Source organism: Oreochromis niloticus, linkage group LG22 (assembly GCF_001858045.2).
Source record: "Oreochromis niloticus isolate F11D_XX linkage group LG22, O_niloticus_UMD_NMBU, whole genome shotgun sequence".
NCBI classification, from domain to species: Eukaryota; Metazoa; Chordata; class Actinopteri; order Cichliformes; family Cichlidae; genus Oreochromis; species Oreochromis niloticus.
Genome location: NC_031985.2, coordinates 11,636,889 through 11,654,015, shown reverse-complemented (window position 1 = coordinate 11,654,015; position 17,127 = coordinate 11,636,889). Strand labels below are relative to the sequence as shown.

Genomic DNA, 17,127 nt, shown 5'->3' with positions numbered 1-17,127 from the left:
TATTTTCGGGGTTATAGGCCATCAGAGTACACAGGGATGTGTTAAAATTTGGGGATTTTTTTAGTCACTTAATATTTTTCCAGCATTTTTTAGCCTTTTTAACTTACATACAGGACATATTCACATGAACATTTTTCAGGATCGGTGTCATGAGTTATATCATAGCTCAATAGGAAACAACAATTTAATATCTTTGATGTAGAGGAACAAGAATGATCACTGGTACCCTGGTTGTTTGACCTGTTTTCTTATAATTCAATGGAGATATCTGCATTTTAGGTATACTTTCAAGCACCATATGACCATGTTTTACGGGAGGCTGATCTAAACAAATTATATCTCATGAAAGTTCTTATTTTTTCCTACATTTTGATACCAGCCTTATCTTCTAGCCCAGATTTCTTCTGTGTTAAAAGAGAAACAACGTCTTGTTCTTTGTTATAGTTTCGATATGAGCAAGTTTAGGTCCTGAATGTTTTTTGAGGTAAAACTGAAAGCTTTGCCCCCAGCTCAGCTCTCTCTTCACCACAACAGTCCTGTACAAAGTCCATCTCACCAATTTGTCAGCCCATCTGACACTCCACCTTCCCATCACTCATGGATAAAATGCTCCCTCGCCTGGGGACTCCTCTCTCCTCCGACTCAGAGTTAAGGAGTCTCCGTTTTCAAGCAGGGAACCACAGCCTCAAACTCTCATCCTGGTTATTTCACATTTCCTGTTCAGTTTCTGTCAGTTTCCTTTTGGGATGAGATGTCTTCAGAGAGGAACATCCGGCTGCTATGAAAGTGCCTTCAGTGCAGCTTCCTCATCAATCATCCAAATCTTAACCCACCCTACTTTGTAGTTTGGGGGCCTGTAACTCAAGAAATACTCACAGTATTATAGTAACAGTTTGCATGGTTTCATTAAACATATGAAATTGGACATAAAAATCGTTTGCAGTTTTCTGACCACTTCTACAGACTGTTTATTAGGACCAACAGAGGCACTTTTCAATGACATGAATACTCAGGATGTTTTATTCGGATAAGAGTGCCAAAGACCTGTGAAACATTACATTTTAGAGTCTTATCACTTGTTTTTAAGGATGCTAGCATTCGCAGTGTTTTTAATCATATGGGTTTGCTTCAACATTAAGAAGCTTCCTTTTATAAACTACAATAATTATTATTTCTAGGAAATACCATCATGCAGTTTATCAAAGAGCACTGTAATTGTAAAGATGTGGTGATTTATTCACCTCTGTGCTTTAAAAATGTGTGATGTCATTAAGATGTGTTCTTTTATTTTGAAAAAAAATTTTTTTTTACTTGGATTACCTGAAAATTAAAGTGAATGGCATGTAACCCTCGCAATGTACTCCCATACTCCTTTTGTCCTCTGATTTGACTGTTATTTAAAGCATATGGTATAAATTGTCAATCAGTTCTGTGTTACAACTTTAGTCTTCAGTCCAGTGCACAAAAGTTTTTTGGGGGGCAATAGCCCTAGTTTCCATAAAAGTATATGTTTTTGAGTGAAAATTAAATGAAACATTGAATTATTTTGACTTTATATTATTTTGACTATTTAAATTATCACAGATCAAAATTTATTGAGGATGCTGTTTTTGAATCATTTGATAATCACACCCATTGTCCTCTGGGGTCAAAATTGATCCTGTCTGGTTTGATTGTTATTCAAAGAATATAAAGTGGATACATCACCGAATTCTGTTATACTTCTAATTACAGCTTCATCCAAACACATTAACACAATTTATTTATTCCATTTGAAACTTAAGGCCAATAATATGTCATTCACATGAACTTTTAACTTGTTTTTGAGTAAAAATAAATGAAATCATCAATTATTCTTATTATAGTTAACAATCAGAGCCACTTGGGTTGATAGATCAATACAGACTGGTATATGTAAAAGTTGAGATAGGCAGCATATAATCACACCTGTTGTACTCCTGGGTGAAAAATGAACCTGTCTGGTTTAACATGAAGTATAAAAGATCACCCACCTCTGTATATCAATTTTCTATTCAACTTCATTTCAGCTCATTACCTGACAAATAAAACATGTCAACATTCATTTCCAACATATTTAACTTTTAAAAATAACTTTTTGTAATAAAAATAGTCTGAATGTTCCCTCAGTTACATATAAGGTAGATAGTAATGGCGTGATTTTTGCAGATGTAGGTATGGCATTTTTGGCAAATTTTTTAAGGTTTTGAGATCACTGGTGAAGGCAAAATTTGCACCTTCTTCTTTTGCGTGATGGGCCAGGAGGTACGGTGGCCCCTAGAGACAAAGCATGTACAAATTTCGGGAGCAGTCAAATTCTGACATCACTGAAGAAGGAAGCGCAAAAGAAATGTAGCTTAATGCTAACCTTGCATCACTTGATGTGAGGTACCACCAGATGTTGTTCAAGCTCCTCCATAAAAAGTTTCCTCTTGTTGTACTTTCCCTGATTCCATGCTGGCTTGATCTCAGACCACAAGACAAATGAGTTGTATGCAGACACATTGAGAATGTTGTAGAAAACAATGAGGAGCCAACCATCTCCCAGTCTTTTCACGTGTACACACTAGTAACCTGAAACAAAAGAAACAAACCAAAAACTATTCAGAATGTAAGTTTATTTTCCTACACACAAATGTTGTTGGAAAGTAGTATGGTGTTTACCCCATGTCACCACTTTGTACTATGGGGTCTTTTTGACCCCAGAGGACAGGAGATGTTATGGGTTCAATAAAACATCTATAATTCAATCAAATTACTTCAAATTTATTTTAATCATGAAGAGCATAGTATTGAAAAAAAAAACCCCAAACATTATTTTTAGACTATTTCATGAATAAAATATGTATTTTGATGGCAAAAGTCTTAATTTGAGGTCAGAATGAACCCCGGACAACACGAGGGGTAAAGGAACTCTTTTGTGATATTTCTTTAACTTTATTGATTATAAACTGTTTGGGTAAAGTTTTGAATAAATCCTCAACAGTGTCACTAGCAAAGCACCCCCACACCATCACACCTCCCCCTCCATGCTTCACAGTGGGAACCATGCGTGTAAAGACCATCCATTCATCTTTTCTGAGCTGCAGAAAGAAACGGCAGGTGGAACCAAAGATCGCAAATTTGGACTCATCAGACCAAAGCACAGATTTTCACTGGTCTAATGTCCATTCCTTGTGTTTCTTGGCCCAAACAAATCTCTTCTGCTTGTTGCTTCTCTTTAGTGGTGGTTTCTTAGCAGCTATTTGACCGTAAAGGCCTGATTCATACAGTCTCCAGTGAACAGTTGATATAGAGATGTGTCTGCTACTGGAACCCTCTGTGGCATGTATCTGAGCTCTAATCTGGAGCTGTTAACTTGGGATTTCTGAGACTGGAGACTCAGATGATTTTATCCTAAGCAGCAGAGGTGACTCTTGGTCTTCCTTTCCTGGGACAGTCCTCATGTGAACCAGTTTCGTCATAGCGCTTGACGGTTTTTGCGACTGCACTTGGGGACACAGTCAAAATTTTAGCAATTTTCCAGACTGACTGACCTTCATTTCTTAAAGTAATGATTGACATTTCAATTCATTCGAATGTTTTGTATTTAAAGTAGAAAAAAATATTCAATGGTCAATTTGAATGAGTACACCAGTGCAATTTTAGGCACTGGCAAGAGCTGGCACATGCCAGCACATGCCACCTGAGTAGATCTTCTCCTGAGGATGGGCGCCCTTAAATGAAATTATCGTTGTTATTATTATTAGCATTTTTTATTTCAGGGAGGATGACATCCGGTTGCCTCAGCATAAAACCGCTCAGTCTTCCCCAAGACTTCCTCTTTCTGTTACCTGGCTTAGGGGCAGCAGCTTTGGCCGTAAAAACCCAGAAACCCCGGTGAGTTTATCTCATTCGTCATGTGGAGGGGACCCGTTTGGCATTTTTTATTCTTTGTACTTCTTTCTTGTAATCCCAAACTTTTATTTTCAGTTACGTAACTGTGGATTTTGTTTTCGAGGTTGTTCTCACCTGTATATATTTAACTTGATAGTTTTTTGCGAGGTTTGTGCATTAGTAGGTTTACTGGATGCTGTTTTGAACCTTTCTCGAAAGATTATTTATGAGAGAGGAGAAAATGTAGAGTGGGCAACGGGAACAAAGGATTTCTGCCAGATTGGAGATCCGAAGATGCTTGAATGGCATTTCTTCTCTCTCCTCACTAAAATAACTCCCCATATTTATCCGGCGACACGTGCTTGAAGTCCAGACAAGATATCGTCTTAATATTTGGCGATCTTTGTAACTGTATCCGACGTGGCCCAGTGGAGCAACACGTATCTCGGCTGGCTAGCAGTAGCAGCCGCCTGGTAGCGGCTAACGCTGACCGAGTAGCCATGGAGTTAAATTTAAGTTTTTAACTCCGTATAAATTAAAAAGACAATACGTTTTAATAGGTTTTTTTGATCGACTTTCATTATACCTATATACCGGGATGGTTTCCTAATGTAGCCGGGCTCAAGATGCGATGGTTTAGTTGTACATGCATGTCTGTTAACGAAGCCTAACGGCTACTTAATATTAAGCCTAACGCAATTTTTATTTTTATTTAATCTTGGCCACAGAAACTAAAACAATGGGAAAGGAAAAGACCCACATCAACATCGTGGTCATTGGCCATGTCGACTCCATGAAGTCCACCTCCACCGGTCACTTGATCTACAAGTGCGGAGGAATTGACAAGAGAACCATCGAGAAGTTTGAGAAGGAAGCCGCTGAGGTAAAAGCCTGTGTATTTAGTAGGGGTGCAACAATACTCATATCGATATTGAACTGTTCGATACAGTGCTTTCAGTTCGGTACGCATATGTATAGAACAATACAAAATGTTTTCTTTATTTTATCAACTTTTCTTCTGACGATGCTGTCTGTGTTGAGCGCTCAGTGGATCTGCGCTCGAGTAGGCTGCACTGTCGAGCGCAAGCTAGCGAGACAGAAGCTAAGCTCGTTGCAACATGGCAACCAGTGGCGGTCCTAGCCTATTTGGCGCCCTATTTTGACTTCAGCAGTGAGCAGGCGCACTGAGGGCTCTCGCGCTCACTTTTCATGTATAGAAAAACATCGGCGCAAATTATAAGTCTGTATCATGATGTCTGGCGATTTCGTGTTTGTTGGTTTGTTTTTATTTTCTGTGAAAGACACAGGGACTAAATCCCAATTCAACCAGACCCAGAACTGATCCGGAATTAAAACAGGACTACAACAGTTCAAAATCAGGACTACTTAGGACTTAACCAAAACAGAACCAGAATCAAAACTACATGATAGTAGCACTAAAAATCATCATAGACCTGCACTACACTTATTTTTTTAATTCTACCAAAGTACGCTATTTAGATTCTGAAAAGTTTATATAATTATTTAGCCTTGTTGTGCAAACAAGCTGCATAACTTAATAAATATAGAATTTGAAAAGTAACAAATGGTATCTAAAAAGAAACAGGTACTAGATACATGTTCTGATGAGTTTTGGCAAACAACCATTTGACTAACATGTGTGTCTCACCTGCTCTTGTTCGATCTCTGTTCTGTCCTCATTCTCCATCTCCCTCTCTGCTCCTCTCTCTCCCTCTCTGTTCCTCTCTCTCCCTCTTTGTGCTGACAATCAAGCCAAACACCAACATCATCAAATATACAGTTGAAACCAGATATTTACATACTCTTCAGATAAAAACACAAACACTTTTTTAATTGTAACATCAAATCAGACTAAATGTTTATTTTTTTAGATTGATAAATATAAAAAACATATTTGTTAACTTTAAGAGTAAAGAGAAAAACTATATGTATTTCTTAATTGCAAATGGCACCAAATTGTATTCAAAATTGAGCCACACTTATGGAGCTCCACAATTCTGTTCCTGGTGTTTTGGTTGACATCTCTTGATTTTCACATGTCACAGAAACAGGCTCTGTGTTTTGCCTTATATGCATCCACAGGTGTGTCACCAATTTACTCACATGGACTCTACTAACCTATCAGAAGCTTCTTAAGCTCAGAATGGAATGTCTGGAGTTTTTCTTATTAATTAACAATAAACTTAGTGTATATGTTCTCCTAAATTTGATGAAAGGGATAAAAATAGACAGCTCTGTCTCTCTTTATTCTGTCATTAAACTAATTCAAAAGATATTTCAACATTTATTTATCTAAAACAAAAGTTTACTCTAAATTAATGTTTAACAGTAAAAATAGTTTTTATGTTTTCTACCTAAAGTGTATGTAAATATCTGGTTTCATCTGTGAATATACTGCTGTGTATTGAAATTTCTCTTGTTTTGCATAGATATACTGAACAACATACAAAACATAATATATAAAATAACATCTACCTGAGTTTTTTCTTTGAAAGAAGCTTCTTATGTCCATTGTTGTGTTCATCAGTACACAATTGAAACCGATTTAGAGAGTTTGTTTAGCCGTGGAGGGTAACAACTGAAAATATGAAATGTAGGCTAAGACTCTCTAAAAAATCAGCATTGTTGTTCGGCTTTTTATTTATCCATTTGTTGATTCACTCGAAGAGCAAGTAACGCAACCAACTGATCAGTTTGATATCAATCTTTTGTGATACACCGTCATATTTACATTATTAGTTCAGTACGAATGATTTGCTTTGGTACCTGGTCAAACTTAAGCTCTCCTCTGTCTGCAGCAAACTCGCAGGCAGCAGCTTCTCCCCCCTCGCTCACATGCGTGCTGTGCTCAGTCGCCTAGTACCTGAGCTCGGATCATACCAAAATTAGGGGGAATTTACGACGGTGCCCCATGCTTCTGAAAAAATGACCCGGGCTTAAGCCCAGTAAGCCACCCCCCCGCTCCGCTAATGGTTGACTCCAAATCTCCGGAACACTATGTCGATTTGAGAACGGAAGATCGAAACAGCGAGACCAAGACCGAGACAAGACAAAAGTCCGTCGAGACCAAGACAAGACCAAGACAAAAGTCCATCGAGACCAAGACCGAGACCAAGACAAAAGTCCGTCGAGACCAAGACGAGACCAAGACCACGTAAAAGTGGTCTCGAGACCGGTCTCGAGACCAAGACCGGTCTCGAGACATCCAACTCTAATAATGTCTATGACCAGCTTCCATGTGGGGGGGCTTGTCTGTAACCAACAGTTAGTGATTGCCTTTTTGCATGCAACCATAATTATTTTCAGTAAGTATGAGTCTCTTTTATTTATATCCTTAGGGATATTCCCAAGGTACATGGTACTAAAGGAGAAGTCCAGTGTTACTTCCAGCACATCCATCACCAGTTGTTTAATCTCCTCCCAAAAGGTCTTCAGTTTAGGGCATGACCAGAAGACATGGAAGCAACCTGCAGCGACCTCCCCGCACTCCCTCCAGCATAAAGCGCCTGAACCACTTATTTTGGATTTCTGCTTTGGTGTGATGAAGAATCTAATTAAATTCTTCCATCCAAAATCTCGCCATGTTAAAGAATTTGTGGTAGATAACACATTCTTCCACATCCGCGACCAATCTTCCTCTGAGATAGTTATACCTGCTTCTTTTTCCCATCGATGACTGACATATCTTGTTGAGGTCTTTTTCATAGCTATAAAACTTCTATACACTTTGCCTATAGTACCTCTTATAATGTTCTCACCATAAGCATCCATAAATATTTGGATCACCCCACTAGCATCTGCATCAGGCATTCTAACTTCCTTCCGGAAGAAGCTCCGAACCTGTAGGTAACGATAAAAATCTTCCCTGCCGATCTCGTAAATCTGACACATGTCCTCAAAATTTATCAGCTCTCCATGCTTAACTATCTTACAGATTGCAGTGATTCCATGCCTGGACCACTCCCTGAATTTATGGTCTAACAATGCTGGAAGGAAGCGTGGGAGATACGCTGGCCATCCCAGAAACCCTATTTCCCTATTAAGACCAAAAATTTTAATCACATCTGCCCATTTTTTCAGGGAAAAACTTACACAGAAATTTTGCATCGGATATGCCTGTGGCAAACTCAAGAGACCCCAGAACAGAGTGTATTGGGAAATCCATCAAAGAAAGCTCAATGTCCTTCCATTTTGCCTCATACTTAGAGTTACACCAGCACACTAGAGGTCTGATCTGGGCTGCCAGATAGTAATCCTCAAAGCATGGTAGGGCCATGCCCCCCCGCTCACCAGGCAGCTGCAATGTTGCATATCTCACTCTCGGCCTTTTATTTCCCCATATGAATCTTGAGCAATGCATATCCCACTCCCTAAATTGTTTTGCTGGAACCTCCACTGGAAGTGCTGCAAACAAATATAGCAGTTTTGGGAGGATATTTATCTTTATCGCTCTAACTCTGCTGCCCAGATCGAGGTGGAGCAGACTCCACCTCTCCAGATCTTCATATATCTTCTTGTTCACCCGATTATAATTAACTTCATATAACAATGCATGGTCTTTTGTCAGCAGGATCCCCAAGTACTCCATTTGAGATTGATGCCATCCAAATCTATATCTTGCTACCAATCCGGTTGTTCAGTGATGACGTGACGAATCCTACTTCCGGGCCTAAAGTAGTCTGCGTTTAATATGGCTTTTGTGTTGTTAACATGTTTAATGTTTTGTATTTTCTTCTATTTAATCTGAAAAAGCTCCTAAAACAGTCAGTGATCACTGTTGACCTCCCTCGGCTTTTATTACTGCTAATCATTTATTTAAGCTCAGTTTTTAAAACCTTACGATGTAACTACAGCACAGCCCATGCAGCAGTATATGAATGACTAACCTCGTATTGTGGATGGATTATCTCACTTGTTCTCCTGGCTGAAGTTTAGTCCTTTTACAGCATCCTGCCATGCGATTACATTTGTTCCTGACCACCGAGAACACTCACGTTAACTTTTATCGAGTGGAAAAAAAGTTAGCTTGTTTATGTTATGCTGTGTCGCTAGCGGTCACGTAGCACATCATTATATACCAGCTAGCCAAACTTCAGTAACCCTACAAACGTCACTGCTGTTTAGTTTTCTGTCTTCATTTATGTTGGAAGTGATAGCAGAGCTGTACGTTTGAATTTTTTTCCAAAACCCCGCAGTCAGGACATGCTATATTGTATTTAGATAGAAGCTAGCGAGCTAACTTCCTGCTAACTTCTAACGCCGTTAAATGTCATAAATTCCATTTTCATGGATGCCTGGATGTTAAACTCAATTGTTACACCTGGTAGAGCAGAACACTGATCATTTTATTAAAGATGAAAGACTTTAGACAGTTTTTCAACTCTCAGTAATGCCACAGTGATCGTTTGATATATGGACCTGCAGCGGAGTTTAGGCCCAGACACGGCCAGTGACGTCAGACTGAACAACCGGATTGTCTTGAGGGGTTAAAAAAGAATGTCAAGATTTGAGTTTTTTCAATGTTTAGTCTATAGCCAGACAGTCTGCCATATTCTTCCAGCATTTCCATAAGGACTGGGATTCCCTCTTCCGGGTTTCCTAGCGCTACCAGCACCTCATCTGCATACAAGCAAATTTTATTTTCCACGTTCCCCGTTGTAACCCCCTCCAATCGAGTCTCTTCCCTGATGCATTGAGCCAACGGTTCAATGAAAAGGTTAAAGAGCAGCGGGCTCAATGGGCAGCCCTGCCTACAGCCACGTTGTAGTATTATCCGATTTGAGAAGCTTCCGTTAACTTTGATCCTTGCTGTTGGAGACATATAAATCATTCTTATACATTGAATAAACCTGTCACATAGCCCAAATCTCTTCAACACATGAAACAGAAATTCCCACCCGACCATATCGTATGCCTTTTCTGCATCAAGCCCAATGAGAACTGTTCCAGTTTTCCCTTTAAGTATCTGGTCAATAATATGAATGGCCCTTCTGATATTATCGTGTGTTTGTCTGTTACCAATGAAGCCTGTTTGATCCTCCTCAATCAGCGTGGGCATCAATGTACTTAACCTCTTAGCCAAAATCGCGGCAAATAGTTTATAGTCTATATTTAACACGCTAATAGGTCTATAACCTCTGGGGTCAGTTTTATCCTTCCCTGCTTTTGGTATGACAGAGATATACGCCTCCCGCCACGATGGTGGGAGCGCCCCCCCACTCAGAGTGTAATTGAAAGAGGCTTTTAATAGTGGGATTAAGGGTTCCCTCATCTGCCTATACCACTCTGGTGGGAATCCATCACATCCTGGGGCTTTGAAAGTCTTGAGTTTTGAGATCCCAATGTTAATTTCTTCTGCTGATATTTCTCTGACGAGTTTTTCATTCTGCTGCTTACCTATAAATGGTAGATCTAAGCTGGATAAAAAATTCTGAATCTTATGCTCATCTGCTTTATCCGGTTGTGTGTATAGCTCAGCGTAATATTCTTCAAATGCTCTCTGAATTTCTTGTTTTTAAATTTCGAACTTTATGAATAGTGTTCTCCTGTTGTTGCCTCCTGAGTCTCCATGATAATAGCCTAGCAGCTTTGGGTCCTGCCTCATAACACCGTTGTCTATTATATTTTAATTTTTTTTCAATTTCCTCACTTAAAATTTTGTGGATCTCCTGTTTAACCGGCCTCATCTGCTCCAATACCTGGGGGCACCTTGTAACGGCGTGCAGTTGTTCCAATTTTCCCAAATTTTCCTGCAAATCTGACAGCTTTTTTGCTCTCACCTTCTTTAGGACTACACATTTTGCAATAATTTTACCCCTAAGGTATGCCTTAGCCGCATCCCATAAAATTGTAGGATTAACTGTTCCATTGTCATTGAGTTCTAAATATGTTTTTAACTCCTGTCCCATTTCTCTTTTAAACGAGTCATTATTTAACAGACCTGTGTTAAGCCTCCATAAGGTGTTTTTGGGGCTAGCTTTAAACCCAATCTTCATAGTTAGTCCCGAATGATCAGATAAATCTCTCTGTCCTATTGTACAATCCTTCACTCTGTGGAGATCTTTACTAAAAGTAAAAAAATAATCAATCCTCAAGTGCATATCATGTCTCGCTGAATAAAATGTAAATTTGCGTTCATTTTTGTGTAAATATCTCCATATATCTATAAGCCCCAACTCAGATAACATTGTTTTTACTTGTTTCTCTAATTTAGTTCCCCTCCGGTCTCGGCTAGTTGTATTCCATTTTGGATGGAGAAGTAAATTGAAATCTCCTGCACATATACATGTTCCAACACTTTCTGCGGCAATAAGACTGAATATCTCCTTAAAGAACCCTGTACTACTACCAGGGGGTGCATATATATTACACAGCGTGACATCTTCCTGTTCCATTTTCCCTTTCACCAACACAAATCTTCCCTCTTTATCTTTATGTTCTCCAGTAAACTCAAAACCAACCTTGTTCGGTATCAGAATGGCCACTCCTCTTTTTTTCCCAGATCTATGTGAGGCATAATAAATATTTTTGAATCCCATTCTCTTCCACTTCTCATGTTCCTCCTTTGATAGATGCGTTTCTTGCAGAAACGCAATATCAATTTGTTCCCTTTGTAGCTTTGAAACTATCTTACTCCTCTTAATGGGATTCTTTATACCATTTACATTCAAAGACAGTACCTTATAATACCGCATACATTCTATATATTTCCAACTTATTTTCCTGCACCAACATAACAATACTCCCAGCCCTCAGAACACATAATAAACACACATGAACAATGACAGAACTTGTGTGGGGCCCCTCTCGTTTCCTATTTTAATAGAAAAAGGGAAACTAAAAAACAAAAACAAAAAACATGTGAGTCACCTGCATCGGACCCTCACCACTCCATGATCAAAGGGGGATCAACGTGCCAAGTTCCATCACGGCCCCCTGTATTGATCAGCATCCCGGTGCACCTGTCGTTCCATAGGTCTTATGTTCATCTTAACAGCGAAACGGGAAGGGGCGGGGCAGCGGGTGTTACTCCTCCATACCGACGTCCTCCGTGCGCCGGAAAACCTTCAGCTTTTCCCGTGCGCTCCCGCGTAGATCAGCTGTATTCCTGGCGCGTCACGGCCCAACCACGCTCGTCGGTAACATACTGCCGATCATCTCCGCCGTAATGCCTTTGGGCTTTCTTGTGGCCACCGGTCCCAACGTGTATCTGCGTCTTCCTAGATCCGCCGCAGCTTCCTCCGCGCTATTGTATAGGACCATTCCCGAGTCAAAATGAACCCGCATTTTGGCAAGCGGGGTCTGGAACCGGATGGCGTTTTCTTTAAGTACTTTTTTAACCGGGCCATACTCTTTTCTCTTCGTTTGTATGTTTTCGGCATAGTCGTGATCAAAGAAAATCCGCTTCTCCTTTATATATACAGGCTTCTTCCATGCAGCGCGTAGGATTTGTTCTTTAATATTGAACTTTAAGAAGCGCACCACCGTTGATCGGGGGGGCGCCCCCGGCGGCGGCTGCGCTCCCAGTGCCCGGTGAGCCCTCTCTATCCCTAGGTTCTTCTCGCTGCCCAAGTCCACACCGTCCCCCAACTTCGATATCATCATGCTTTCCACATACCTTAGCATGGAGGTGCCTTCTATATTCTCAGGGATGCCATATATCCGTATGTTATTACAGCGTGAGCGCCCCTCCAAATCCGTAACCTTCTCTTGGAGCTGCCTCTGGTTATCCAGCAGCGGAACAATGGCATCCCTCACTCCAATGTCCCATTTCTCCTTCCCTACCATGTTTCTTTCCATTTCTTCCAGACGTTTCCCCACCTCCTCGATCCTGCTTGTGGCAGCGGTAACCTGTTGGTTTATCTCGTGTGTTAACTCGCTCATTTGGGCTTTCATGTCCTCTTTCAAACTTGTTCTCAGGAGCAATAGCTCCTTCTTCATTTCTGCCTTAAGGTCTTGCATGCCCTCCGCCACTACTTCACGTCTGAGGGAGCCTAGCGCTGACGTTGAGGCCTCCTCCACCATCTTCTTGCCCTCCTGCTCGGAGCGTATTTCGTATATGTCTTGCTCTCAAGTCGCGTTTCTAAGCTTCGGCCTGGGGCTCGTCCCTTCTTATTTTCATCTCCGCTCATTATTCTTGAGGGGAAAGTCACTTTTAATGGATTATATTCTTGAATTGCGGATTATTTTAGCTATCGATGCAGGAGCTCCTGTTTATGCTGCCACTCTCGCCACCATGACACCGGAAGTCCAGCTTGTTAACGTGTTGACGCCGTCCAACCCCACGCATGGGGCGATCCGCGGTAACTCGTTAACGGAGATTTGCCGCGTTATGGCGTTAATGTCATTTTAACGAGATTAACGCTGACAGCACTAGTGGGAACACAACGAATATGACTGCACATTTATGCCGACATCATCCTAGTGCAAAGACAAGTGGAAGCAGACAAAAACAACAAGCATGCATGCTACAAACTTTACCCGAGTCATTTAGACAGTTAGCACATGATTCTCCTTATGGGGACCTGATATGTTTAATATGCTGCTGAGAATATACCCCAGAAGAAGAGTATAGTATAGCTTTTATTTTGGAAAGAGCCATTTCTCTGTAATAAACTCTCTTTTCCAAAGATGAGTGATTCCTCGATCAGATAGATTTATTTATTTTTTATTATTTTGTTGTTTCAGCAACATTAAATTTAAAAACTGTACTTTTGAGTTAAAATACATATTTATAATTTTAATAAATGACAAATTAAAAAGGCATGAACATTTTTTTGTATCGAAAAAATATCGAACCGTGACACTAAAGTATCGAACCGAACCGAACCGTGAATTTTGTGTATCGTTGCACCCCTAGTATTTAGATACATTTTATCTTGAAAACAGTTTCTGTCAAAAAGTCCAAGATGGCGGCGTCGGCATGCTTTCCTCGGAGCTCAACTGCCCGGCACGAGGGTGTAACAGCGGTGTGCGCGCATGTGGGGTGGGGCTTAACGCGCGCAGAGCGCTGGTGGTAACTGTGCACTTTGTCTGACAGTCTGAAGCCTCCAGTGAACAGAGAATAAAAGCTTAAAATTTATATACAAAACAAAGCACACAACCTCCGTTTGAATATGACTTGAATACAATATATAATTTGGAAATTCTTTTAAAATACTTTGGGAAAATTGTGGGTTTTATATTCATATCTAATAGGTTGATTAAATGTTCCTTTTTGGGCTCCTGGTAATTTGAATACTGGATGCACTCAAAATTTCAATCTTAGGATCCAGATTGAAATTTTCCATGTAGATATTTGGGTTGTGACCATTTTGACTTAAATTTCATTAATTTCTTCCCCCTCAGATGGGAAAGGGTTCCTTCAAGTACGCCTGGGTGCTGGACAAACTGAAGGCCGAGCGTGAGCGTGGTATCACCATCGATATCGCTCTGTGGAAGTTCGAGACCAGCAAGTACTACGTGACCATCATTGATGCCCCTGGACACAGAGACTTCATCAAGAACATGATCACTGGTACCTCCCAGGTAACAATCATAAGCTCCAACTTGAGGATTTGACTCCTGCAAACTTCTCCTTGCAGCGGACTTGGATCTAATCTGCATCCTGGTGTTGATTTTCAGGCTGACTGCGCTGTGCTGATCGTTGCTGCTGGTGTTGGAGAGTTCGAGGCTGGTATCGCCAAGAACGGCCAGACCCGTGAGCACGCTCTGCTGGCCTTTACCCTGGGTGTGAAGCAGCTCATCGTTGGAGTCAACAAGATGGACTCCACCGAGCCCCCCTACAGCCAGAAGCGTTTTGAGGAAATCACCAAGGAAGTGAGCGCCTACATCAAGACGATCGGCTACAACCCCGCCGCCGTTGCCTTCGTCCCCATCTCTGGATGGCACGGAGACAACATGCTGGAGACCAGTGACAAGGTGAGGACTGCTAGCCATTCCACACATCTCCATTTGTTAATTTGACTGAACATAGACTAAATCAATGACTTTTGTCTGTAGATGAGCTGGTTCAAGGGATGGAAGATTGAGCGCAAGGAGGGCAATGCCTCTGGAACCACCCTGCTGGAGGCTCTGGATGCCATCCTGCCACCTTCCCGCCCCACTGACAAGCCCCTCCGTCTGCCCCTGCAGGACGTCTACAAGATTGGCGGTGAGAACTGTCGCCGTACTAAAAATGGTAAATGGTAAATGGCCTGTATTTATATAGCGCTTTACTAGTCCCTAAGGACCCCAAAGCGCTTTACATATCCAGTCATTCACCCATTCACGCACACATTCACACACTGGCTAGTATTGCACTACTCCCATGTTTTTCGGTGCTCTAACAATGTTTTTTTTTTCCTCAGGTATCGGAACTGTACCCGTCGGTCGTGTTGAAACTGGTATCCTGAAGCCCGGCACCGTCGTCACCTTCACCCCTGTCAACCTCACCACCGAGGTGAAGTCCGTGGAGATGCACCACGAGTCTCCGCCTAAGGCTGTGCCCGGTGATAACGTTGGCTTCAATGTCAAGAACGTCTCCATCAAGGAAATCCGTCATGGATACGCTTTTGGAGACAGCAAGAATGACCCACCCAAGGGTGCTAAGAGCTTGACATGTCCACAGGTCATCCTAAATCCCCCAGGCCAGACCACACAGAATACAGGTAGAGAAGAAGAGAAACGTAATGATAATGATATGGACATTGATGTAGAAGAGAAAGATAATGACAATGATATGGACATTGATGTAGAAGAGAAAGATAATGACAATGATATGGACATTGATGTAGAAGAGAAAGATAATGACAATGATATGGACATTGATGTAGAAGAGAAAGATAATGACAATGATATGGACATTGATGTAGAAGAGAAAGATAATTACAATGATATGGATATTGATGGCTAATCAGACAAATCACTAAAAAAATCATTAAGTCAAATTTACTTATATAGCACATTTAAAAAAAAGACAACTACCGAGCAAAGTGCTGTACGTTTAAAATTATCTTTGTGTCTCGCTTCATAAAAGAATTTGGTGCAACTTGTTTCCTGTAAAGTGCTATATAAATGAAGTTGACACTGAACAAATTACTGATTTTAATGGTTTTGTGTCTTCAAGCCACTGGACACCTAATAATATTGTGAGCATTTCTCCTGTGTATACATATTTACTCTTTCTTTACTCTCTCTTTACTCTATTTTGATATTAAACTCTGACATAATAAAAACTACTTCAAATTCCTCATCCTGATTTCTCCTTGCCAACAAAGTAAAATTTACTGCAGCATCTGGAACTATCCCATGCCTGGTAATGGTACTATCTGACTTATACTGACCTCATCTATTCTGTTTGGTTGCTTTCTGATTCACAATCCAACCAAAACTCCTTGTATCTTTTGTTTCTTTTTCCCAGCAAGGTTCAGCTATTTTCTGAGTTGGATGATCCTGTCGATGACACCATAAAGTTGCCCAGTAATTTAGTGTTAGTTTTTTCTTTTTAATATTAAGTGGTCTTTTTCCCATTTCTACCTGTGACAATGCTGTTGTAGTTGTTCTAATTGCACCAGTACAAAGTCTCAGTGCTTGGTGGAGATTAATAGTAATTACTCTTGTACAGGGTCTTGATGCATTCTCAATCATCCAGGAAAGTAAATCTCCAAAAGTTGAATCTGTTCATCTGGACGTAGCGTTTTGTGGGAGAAACGTTTCGTCACTCATCCAAGTGACTTCTTCAGACTGAATTTCGTCACTTGGATGAGTGACGAAACGTTTCTCCCACAAAACGCTACGTCCAGATGAACAGATTCAACTTTTGGATACTCTTGTACAGGTTTTTTATTAATTTATTTACTTGTGTATTTTTGTAATATATCTCTGATTCACTTCCTCTTGCCGAGCCTTCTACTGCACATAGTGTGGAATAAATAGCAGGAATAAAAGGAATAAAAGTCTATGTCTATACCAGGGGTCTGCAACCTTTAACATCCAAAGAGCCATTTGGACCTGGTTTCCAAGCAAAAGAAAACACTGGGAGCCGCAAATACTTTTTGACATCTAAAATGAAGATAACACTGTATATATTGTTTTTTTTACCTTTATGCTTTGTGTGAACAACTAAAGTAAGTAAGTAAAGTTTATTTATTAAGCGCTTTTCACAGACAGGCAGTCACAAAGCGCTGTACACAAATATTAAAATAAACAATACAATCAATAGACATTATACAC

General features: G+C 40.5%; 1 protein-coding gene across 1 annotated transcript; it reads left to right on the top strand.

The window, feature by feature from the left end:
* Nucleotides 1-4,622: 4,622 nt before the first annotated feature.
* Nucleotides 4,623-15,808, top strand: LOC109196356 (elongation factor 1-alpha-like). Its single transcript, XM_019350343.1, has 5 exons — nucleotides 4,623-4,777; nucleotides 14,263-14,442; nucleotides 14,539-14,835; nucleotides 14,917-15,067; nucleotides 15,264-15,808. The coding sequence occupies exons 1-5, from the start codon at nucleotides 4,634-4,636 to the stop codon at nucleotides 15,806-15,808; spliced, it is 1,317 nt and encodes a 438-aa protein (XP_019205888.1). The 5' UTR covers nucleotides 4,623-4,633.
* Nucleotides 15,809-17,127: the final 1,319 nt, after the last annotated feature.

Coding starts and splice junctions, on each gene's coding strand:
- LOC109196356 (XM_019350343.1), top strand. CDS start 4,634: ATGGGAAAGGAAAAGACCCACATCAACATCGTGGTCATTGGCCATGTC. Junction 4,778..14,262: donor TTGAGAAGGAAGCCGCTGAG/GTAAAAGCCTGT, acceptor CTTCCCCCTCAG/ATGGGAAAGGGTTCCTTCAA. Junction 14,443..14,538: donor TGATCACTGGTACCTCCCAG/GTAACAATCATA, acceptor GTTGATTTTCAG/GCTGACTGCGCTGTGCTGAT.